The sequence below is a fragment of the Ixodes scapularis genome, unplaced genomic scaffold, assembly GCF_016920785.2.
Source record: "Ixodes scapularis isolate PalLabHiFi unplaced genomic scaffold, ASM1692078v2 PGA_scaffold2__306_contigs__length_199485367, whole genome shotgun sequence".
In the NCBI taxonomy this organism is placed as follows: Eukaryota; Metazoa; Arthropoda; class Arachnida; order Ixodida; family Ixodidae; genus Ixodes; species Ixodes scapularis.
In genome coordinates, this window is record NW_024609857.1 from 70,083,616 (window position 1) to 70,093,796 (window position 10,181).

At 48.5% G+C, this 10,181-nt stretch overlaps 1 protein-coding gene and 1 pseudogene across 1 annotated transcript; one reads left to right on the plus strand and one right to left on the minus strand.

The window, feature by feature from the left end:
• Positions 1-539: 539 nt before the first annotated feature.
• Positions 540-7,828, plus strand: LOC120844319 (annotated as a pseudogene).
• A 253-nt stretch (positions 7,829-8,081) lies between these two features.
• LOC8033320 lies at positions 8,082-8,997 on the minus strand. Its single transcript, XM_040216027.3, has one exon. It carries the CDS (start codon positions 8,811-8,813, stop codon positions 8,082-8,084), a length of 732 nt encoding a protein of 243 aa, XP_040071961.2. The 5' UTR covers positions 8,814-8,997.
• Positions 8,998-10,181: the final 1,184 nt, after the last annotated feature.

Here is a 10,181-nt window from a genome sequence, read left to right on the forward strand (position 1 = left end):
TACGCGCTCCTTGGGCCAGCCACACTTTTGCCATGTGATCATGCTCCCTCGAGCATAGAGAACTAGGTCAGGTGATGAAAGGAAGGCGGCTGATTGGTCCGCCAAGCGCATAGCTTCCATCGCACTATCACCTTAGGAGTGGAGGGAATAAGTGGGATCCGGTATCGTACGCGCTTTGGGTACAGCGGATGTATTAGCCCCGAGAACATGACGTGGCGCCACCTAACGGGCCTATCGTCGTGACGTAGGATAGGGGATCACGTGACCGTTTTTGCGCTCAGTGTGTAGGGTGCAGTGTCTCGGTCTTCGCTTTTTTCTATTAGTACGAGTGTTTAAGGTTTATTCTAACCCATTTTTTCGTTTTTGTACTCGATCCGGTCAAGCTCCTAAGTCGGCTACCGTACAACTGCTTCTGGGTAGCCGGTGAGCCTGTTGCAGGCTAGCAGGAAACCGGTCGCTGCAGGGAAGCGCGGCGGCGTAGACTAGACTAGACGGTACGGGCCAATTTGTCGTTTTCGGCGGCTGTATCGGGCACCGCGATGGATGCGGATCATGTGCGACCTACCGTTGAAGGTAAGCGAACCTTTTTTTTAGCTTCTATTTGTCCGGGCAGCCCGTTAAAACTGTGTACCCCTTTTCAGTTGTGCTGCCTGTAAGAAGCATCAACGCGTTCGTGAACAAGGCCCACGAAACATCCCGGCTGTTGCTCGAGGGCGAACGAGTTCTTGAAGCGGGACATGTCTTCTCCTGCAGTATCAAGAAGGTGGATAAGGACTGCTACACGTTCATTGGATTCGTCCTCCAGACGTCGGCACTGACTTCGGACCCGCACGAGCTGGAGATAGCACTGAATGGAAGAAACGTCGGTGACACATCGTGCTCCTGCTAAGCAGGGTAAAGGAACATGCCGTGTATCATTACTCGGTTGAGTTGTATGTATTTATCGGCCGGCGTGTTGTGAAGTCGATCGAGGAGCTCGCGGCTCGAGCCGGGAACCGAACAATTTGCGATAACCGGCGAAGCGCTGCGCCTTGTTTACGAAATACGATCGGGCTTCACTCGTTGTTCGGTTCTCCTGGGACTATTTGGCGACCGTCGGCAAAAGAAAACTCTACTGGGACACAGTTTCTGTGACCTTTCCATCACCTTTGTATAGGCCGCCGCCAGTACCCGACGGCACAGCAGGACTTTTCAAGCTCGTGCGCCGTCTCCCTGTCTCTGCGGCCAGCAAGGACTTTTTTGTGCGCATGCATCTGGAGGTGCTTCCAGTCAAAACATGGCTGCACCGGAGGGGGATTTTTGTGCCCTGGTCGCTCAACTGCGACCTCTGCGGTGCCACCGAGACCATCCCACACGTCCTCGTCGAGTGCTCGAACGCCTACCTGTTCTGGGACGAGATGAGGACGATTTTCAACCTAAGAACGGCTTTCGACGTAGAGTGGGTTAACCTCAAGTATCTGGCTCTAGGCGGCAGGGAGACGGCGGAGGTGACCTATGTGTTGGTGCTACTAGGACTGCACGCCATCTGGCAATCGCGCACTGCGATGGTGCAATGCCACATAGACGCACGCCCAACCTGGGACTACTTCGTGGCCAAGCTGGACTGGGTGATATCACTGATTGACAGGGGGACAAGCACAGCGACCGACGAGTGGCGGTGCGTGGAAAGACAGCTGGAGGCCGGGGGTATCCGCCGTAGGCACCGGCCTCAGCGTGGTGGGGTTTGGCGGCTACCTCGCGAGAACCAGTGCGGGGAAGCTGAGTGAGGGGCGCGCTGCGCAGGGGCGCCCTGTTGTGTTGTAAATACGTCATGCCCATGCCCATATAACGTATCTTTCCTCTGTTTTTGCTCGGGCCAGTGACGGTCAAGTTCGTTCTGCTTTGTAAGTCTATCTGTTCAACTGTTGTGCAAACCACCTGCGAGTGGAAATCAAATCATCTGTAAATAATATGTAAATAAATGTGTTTTTTAGGAAAAAAAAAAAAAAATTCCCGTGGTGCAGAGGTTAGGTGCGCGCTTCGTGAGGCGCCTGTCGCGAGTTCAACTCCGCGCGTCCGTCTTTTTTTTTTTTTTTTTCTTTTTTTAGTTTTTTGAGTACCCGTCTTTTATTTTTTCTGCAATGTCGGAATTTTTTAGTTACGAGTATTAAACCTTGTGGATAACATTTAATTCATAAACTAATATCCGATCATCCAAAGGCCAATGGCAGTTTGTGTACAGCATTGCTGTTTTTCTTTCTTCTGTCAAAAAAGATTATGCAAATATTCCTGTAGCTAGGTCCATTAGAGTTGTAGAATAGTTTTCTTTCGGCCCCTACATAGTAAGCAGATGCGCTACAAAAAGAAAAATATTACATGCAAATACGAGTGCAGCTGCCCTCGTATCAGCAACCTTTAAACTAAAATCAATGGAGCCACATACCATTCTCACATTTATGCAGCTGCTGGTTGCTTAGATACCACTAAGCTGCGAGTGATTTTCACGTTAAAATAGTCGGTGAAATTTTATGTCATGCTATTCTCTGTAGATTACTCTTTCAAGTCTATTAACACTCAGCTCTACTGGCATTGCATACTGCCAACTTGTACATGCACTTTTAATCTCATTCAAATAATATTGAAGTTGCATGAGAAAGGTACTGCTAGAGGGTGAGACTGTTCACATTTTATGACTGATATTGGATATGCTGTTTAATTGCAAGCTAAGAACATTGCCATTTTGCAGGAACTACAAGTGTAAGCACGTTGTGGCAATGTTGCTACATATCAACGCCAAGAGGAACTTCAACGTACTGGCGTCCCCAGACTTGCCACAAAAGTGGGGGAAGGGGCAGAAGAGAGCGGTCGGGGAGAAGTATGCTCCGAGGAAGATCGTCAACCTCCCGGGTCTTGAAAAAGTGAGCTATGAAACTTCTATTCATGCACAGCGCTTTTACTAGACCTTGTGCATACCATAAAGCTCCCTCTGCCAGCGCCAAATGAAATCACGGGAAAGGGCTGTACAAGACCCGCATATAAACGCTTCTTCTGCCCTGACCTGTGCTAACGGAACTTGACCATCAGTGTGTCACGGTATAGGTACGCCGAGAGCACACAGGATGCTCCTTCATTTTCTTGTGTGCTTACATGACCTTGTGGGATTCTCACTAACGATGTAGTGCATATGTTGCGTCAGCCTGAGTTAGCAAATCAAATGAAGACAGTGATGTGTATGCTGGGCCAGTTGTGCGAAACTGTGCCAAGGGGCTAACCCTGCTACGTCCTGCTACATTTGCCAAAATATGGGTAGTCTGCACCAAGCCTGTGCCAAAGCACCAGTTTCGGTCGCCTTTCAAAAACGAAACTAAACTGAGAACCGTAATTGAGCATGCGTGACTTAGGTGGCGCAAGAAACCGCCCAACACTAAGTACCCCGCATCAATCATCCGTCCGATCACCCCCACCCCTTGCATGGCTTTTCCCGCCGTCTCAGGTTTTGCGCTCTCATGTCATCTCGGGGCTCTTGTCTGGTGGTCTCGTCTCGCGCCTTTTTCAATTTTTTTCAACGATACACACGGGCGTGTGCGGATGCTCTGACGTTAGTGTGCCGGCCATGCCGTCATGCTGTGGAACAAAACCAATTTTTTTTTTTTTGCGCGGCAAGAGTTGCTTTGTGAGCTGAAGCACTAGCACAACCACAGTCACCGTGGTCGTGCAGTGTAACGGGTTGCCGTCCCCACGTCGCTACAAATATGGCGCTTTCTAAACTGAAACATAGTTACTGCTGCGTGTTCATCAACATTCGTGCTCTCGTTTAAATCATATGGCACTACCAAAATCCCCCTTTTCAAAAACTGCTTGTCGATTACATAGGTTTCTCTCGGTGGGCTTTCTTTTTCGAGAGGGACCCCGATACGTAAAAAATCTGCCGCGAAAGAGAGTTAGTGACGAGAAGTGAGCAAAGGAGGCAATGTCTGCAAGCTGAACCCGCAGAGTGTGCTTGTTTGCCACGAGTTCAGTCGTTGGACAAAGCGCTCCAAAAACTTTTTGACCCTGGCTCGCGATGCCATATATCGATGCACTCAGGTTCTTTTTTTCTAAGTGTTTAGCTTGTACCTCGCCTGCCGGCCTGGCAAGCGCACACCGCTGGACTGTTTTTTTTTTTTTTTTTTTTTTTTTTTTAGAGCGCTGCTCTTAGGGGCCCGTTTCCAGCCTGAGCGGCGTCGGCGTCGCCGTTGGCGTCGCCGTCGGCGTAACCGCGCCCCTCCCTCTCCTCCTCCTCCCCCTCCTCCTCCTCCCCTCCTCCCCTCCTCCTCCTCCCCCTCCTTCTCCTCCTCCTCCCCTCATTGTGTAGTATGGTCCGGGCGGGTCATGTGACCTCGGGGGGAGGGGGTCACATGACCCGTTTCCAGCCTGTGCGGCGTCGGCGTCGGCGTTGGCGTCGGCGTCGCCCCTCCCCCTCCTCCTCCTCCCCTCCGCTCCTCCTCCTCCCCCCTCCTCCCCCGCCCGGTAAAGGTGGTAAAGGAGAGGGAGGGGGAGCAGGAGGGGAGGAGGACTAGCAGGCATGATCACGAGGGAGGAGGAGGAATATACCCTCCACTCCTCCTCCTCAAGAGCTGCGCTCCAATTCGGCGTTACAGGAAGTTGTAAACGGCTTTCACTTTTTTGTTGTATGCTAGGCAGTTGCATTTTGCATACAATTTTGGGATCCAGTAGGCGACAGAGCGGAGTGACATGATTTCGGTTTCGACCAAACAGCCATTGTCTCCGCTTGCACAACGAAGCACGCGCAACTGCAAGCCTGCCAATGTTGCCCTTACATGCATGCGAACATGGTTGCATGAAAGAGGCACTAGCCGGGACGCTTGCAATCCATTGTTTTACGTTTGCTTAATTTTGGCGAAATTTTGCTTTATATTTTCAGGTTGAAGGGGATCCGGTCCTGCTTCCTAAAGGCGATATCCTGGGACGACTACTGGAGGGACTGACTTATAGGTCAGCTGCCCTGCGGCACACCGAAGAAATCCGTCCTCTTGGTTGGTTCATGAACTGCATTTCCTCTTTCTCTTTCCTATTGTCTTTGCTACAGTTGGTTTTGGCTGTTTGTTGGTCATTCTTAAGAGACTTTATGAATCGATTCTCTCAGTATCCGACGAACATCAGTGGTGGCATGCCTCACACGGGATAGAAGCTGTGCTCAGTACAGACCATGCAGGATGTTTGGATCACAGCAGAAAAAAACCCAAGATAAATGTACACTCTTGTGTATATTTATCTGTGTAGAATTTTTGTGTACATTGAAACCCTAGATAAATGTACACCACTTAGATCGGTGGCTGTGATAAATTGACACAGCTGTGAGCAGTACGCTCAATGGATGGGGACTCCAACCTTAATATGTTTACATTCTGAATTGTGCATGCCTGACTCACAAAAGTTACAGAGCTGATAATAAAACGTACAGGTACTAGGTTGTGAAGGCATGGCGATTGCGCCATATATATATTAGATTTGAGTGGAAGCACTAATATCCAATATGTCGTAACAGTTGACTGCAAAGGAAAGAAAAAAATGTCAAGCGAACCAGAAAAGCAACCAGAAATGTTCCTTAGTACAATATGTTTAAAGTGGCTGAGGCTTAAGTCTAGTTGAGCAATGTGCACTGTCATCCTGCCATAGGCAGATTTCTACAAAAAACCAGATTGCCAGGTGCAGGTGACTTTCCTGGCCCACAACTCTAAACTGAAAGTGCGCCTGCAGCACCATCACCAATTAAGTATGCCACTATATGCTTAATTGGTGTACAAGGTCTGTTTAAGAAGTATCCTACCTGAATTAGTACCGTGGAAACAAATGAAGCGCGGATAGCTTTATCTGGTGGGGAGGCAGAGGGAACGTTAATGTGCATGCAAGAATTTTATCAGACCCCCAAAAAATGTGAGTCGCAGGCAGTTAGCCTCGGAGTGATGACGTGTAGTTAGTGCTCGTCGTTAATGTTTTTTTTTGTTTGTTTTTTTGCAACATGACAAAATAGTTTGAGTGAGAGGTATTGCATCAAATTTTGATTCAAGCTTGCTCACACTCAAGTGGAAACAATTCGAAATATTCAGCAGGAGTTCGAGGACGATGCCATGGGCATTAAAAAAACATTAAGGTTTGGTACAACCAGATCAAAGATGACTGCATGTCAGTGGAGAGAGACGCGCTTTCAGGAAGGCCTTCAACAAGCCGAAATAATCTGGTGATTAACCAACTTCGTGCAATCGTGCCGAAGTTTCTCACGATGGAGCTGCATCATGACAATGCACCAGCTCATTCCTTGCGTCTGAGTTTTTTTGGCCAAAACAGGCTTCCTACTGTCTCAACATAACTCCATGTGATTTCTGGCTCTTCCCTACGATGAAAATGCCGCTGAAAGGAACCCCTATTCGAGTTACGGAAAAAAACGACGAGCAGTGACTACAATTCCTCACTCGGAGGCTGACTGAAAACAACTCACATTTTCATCGGGCCTGATAAAATTCACACATACACATTAATGTTCCCTCCACTTCTCTAACCAGAAGATGCTGTCTGCACTTCATTTGTTTATGCAGAACAAATTTAGGTCTGATACTTTTTTAATGGCCCTCGTATGCTCGCATATTAGTACCAGGCTTATTCAACGTATTCTCTATGGCAGCAATGAGACTGGTCATAATTAGTCCTCCTGTGTTTTGTACATAAAACTGTTCCCTAGCATTTCATTTTTGCATTTCAACAACCAATTTCTTTCCTATCACCTTTATAGTGTGTAACGTGTCAATATTCCCTGTTTATTTGCATGTTTGCAGAGATATCAACCGCCCCCACCGCAGCTGAGGAGCCCCCTGTCCTCGGACTGCCCACACTTACGCGGCTGATTGCCACAACTGCTGCTCCCAGCTTCGATGCTTTTGTGGAGGAGATAAGGGCCACCTTCTCTGCAGACGTCTGTGCGGTAATCGAGGAGAGGACGAGGGAACAGTCGCTATCTGAGGACTGGTTGCGCCAGAGGATAGGGATGGCAACAAGTACAGTCTGCCATTCCTTCAAAACAAGGGCAGCGAAGTGCGAGATAGAGCAAATGCCGCACAACATGGGGCCTTTGTTGAAGGCGGTCCTCCGCACGAGCACATACCAGTCTGCAGCAATGCAGCGCGGGATGAGCATGGAAGGCACTGCGCGAGACAAGTATGTCTCGGTTGTGAAGTCGAGGGGCCACACATGCACTGTGGAAGACAGGGGCCTATTGATTTGGAACGAGTTTCCTGTGATGGGCTGTAGCGTGGATGGGCTCGTTACTTTCACCTGCGCATGCTGCAAGGGTGAAAAGCGTATTTTAGAAATCAAGTGCCTCAACACGGTGAAGAAAGCTTTCTCAAAGGACAAGCCGACGCCCCTGTTCTACACATAGGTTCAGGTCCAGATGGGGATAACAAATATTCCAGTGTGTGACGTTTTCGTCTACAAGAGTCCAGAGGACTGGAGGGCACTTACCGTGCCATTTGATGCTGCACATTTCCTTAAATGTTCGGCTGCAGTGCACACCCTGTACGACAAGTACATTTTTGACACGCTGAAGAATCTGGCATGTTCATACTCGTGGTAGTGGGCCCCAAAAAGGGCCAGTGTGGTAACATTAGATATGCATTTGAAGCCAGCAAATAAACAAAAGGATGGCAACAAGCAAGTGCTAATACATTCATTTATTACAGTATGCATGACATCAAATTTGCAAAATTAAATTGGCATAGAAACTTATCTTACAAGGCTGTTGAATGGCTTGTGTGTCTAAATGCACGAGCTAGAAATATTGACTCATTTTTGTGCTTTGACAACCTTTCTCCAATGTGGCGCAGGGGAAGAGTACCTTGAACGAAGTTAACAAGGAAATTCTTGGCTAGTGACAGTCTGTGACCGAACAATACTTTTTTCTTCCTACCCTGCTAAAGAGAACTCATTCTTCACAAATGACAGTGGGATGCCATGGTTGAACTGCCCATTAAGTGATCTACAGATTAACGGCAACGTTTAAACAGGCAGCTAAAAGAAAACGCTATCGTGTCCTGTTCAGCAATGTATTAACCTGTTAAAAATTTGTCGTTGCTGAACAAGGGCTTTGAGAGGTTCACGAGACCTGCAATGATGACGACAACGTCATCGATTTGCGGAAGGAGGCCTGCGCTGAAATTGTCCCGAAGAATTCGAAACAACTTCATTCGCTGAATTGCACGCTCGACATGAACGCGTGCGGCTGCGATGCTTTGGTTGTTTGCGGAGTCAGATTTTCTCAGCTGTGTGTTTTTACGGAGAAATGGTGGACGAACCAACTTTACCTTGTGTTCGCAACACAGCTCGTCAATTAAGAACCCTTTGTCGACCATTACGCTGTCGATGAAGGGCAGGCATTTCTCTAGAAGCCCACTCTCCTTTGTGATATGCGTGTCGGAGGATCTGCCGCAGTATGCCGGACTCACATAGCTAATTAAGCCACCTGGCGTCTCGCACACAAGCACCTTTGCAGTGTGGGTTCCCTTGTAGTGACTGTAGGTAAGTAGTTGAGACTCCAGGTTTTTCGGCTTTTGCAGAGGAATCTCTGTACAGTCGAGCACCATGCGACAGTCCCTGTACTTGTTAAAGTACTTGGTCAGGGACTGGAGCACAGCCTCCTTTTCAGGCCAGAAAACGGCGTGCCTGAGCACTGCTGCTAGGACCGGTACCGACGCTCTAAATATGTTGGAAACTGTCGTCCTATGGACCCCAAACAGTACCCCAAGAAGGGAAAACGTCAGATTGTGGTACAGCTTCATCATTGTTAGCAGTACTGCGTCCTCGTTACTGATGCTGAAATCCTTCCTCTGGCTCAATAAGCGAGATTCCCCATACAGGTCGCAGATGTTATAGAATAGCTGAAAACAGGGTATGCAGGTCAGTGATACGAGGGCCGGTTCATTCTTAACCCGTGCTATCCCGAGCACTTGATCTTTCTCAAGCTGTAGTGTGTCCACTTGACTTCCGACATCTTTCTTCAAGGTGTGAAGTTCAGCCTGAAGACCTGAAACATTAAAAAACAACTCTGGTATCAACTAGAATTAGGCTGACATGACTCACACTGGGCATGCAATGTTTGCTTTCTCCTCACCAATGGGATCTGCAGCATCGGCAGCCTGGTTGGGTAGTTCCTGCTCAATCAAACCCTCACTGGTGCTGGCTTCTTCAGAGTTCAGCCCTGCCAATGTAACTGCTGCTGGCAGGTCATCCTTGGCTGTTAAATCCAAGTAAAAAAAAAAAAAAAAAAAAAAAAAAACCTAAAATTACAGCTCAGCACTGGAACTGAAATAGACACGACCATGTTTTATCTTCTGATGACTGCAAACAAAAAAAGTAAACAGGTATGCAGGAGCCAAATATTTAGAATCTGGTTATTTATCACACAGCATCCACTGATACCACGAATGTTCCCTACAAACGAGAGCACTCACGGCGAGGCTTGCATGTGTTCACACCTGCCCGCGGCTTCAGGGGCTGTCGCAGCTTCGGGGGCTTGTTCAGTGGCCGTAAAGGCAGATTCTGGGACGGCACGGTTCCTGGGGCGAGTGTCCTTTTTTTCCAGCCTGACGAGAAAAAAAGGAAGAAAATCAATCACGACGGAGCGTGAGCATGCGTCGATCTCGGCCGTCTGATCGCCAGCTTTGCTCAGTTCGCTCGCGTGACTTTGGGGCGTCGTGGCCCAGGAAAACTAACGAGTGTTAAGCACTTAGATACATGCATGCGTGATGTCACTCTCTGCGAAAACTTTTCGTGTTTGCAGCTTACGTGCAAAATGCAAGAGCGTCGATCTCTGACGGGTACCAACAAAATCCCCCCCTTTTTGTGGAGGTTCACTGAGATAACTGGAGAACACTTACCAAACATCTTCGCTCCAACCGCATACACGAAGTCTTCATCTCTAAAGTGCTTACTGCACACTGTCGAGCTCTTGGAGTTTAATTTGCCCATTGTCAACTTCACAAGCCACTCCGTGCGCAGCTGCTTCTCCTTGGGGTAGATGTGAAAGCTGATGTTCGCGTCGGTCGCGTAACTGCGGCATTGCGGCACCGAACAGTACTTCACCATTGCTTCCTCAGCACGACGGCTGCCGAAGCCGATCCACGCGTGAACTAATCGGGCTCCAAACACAG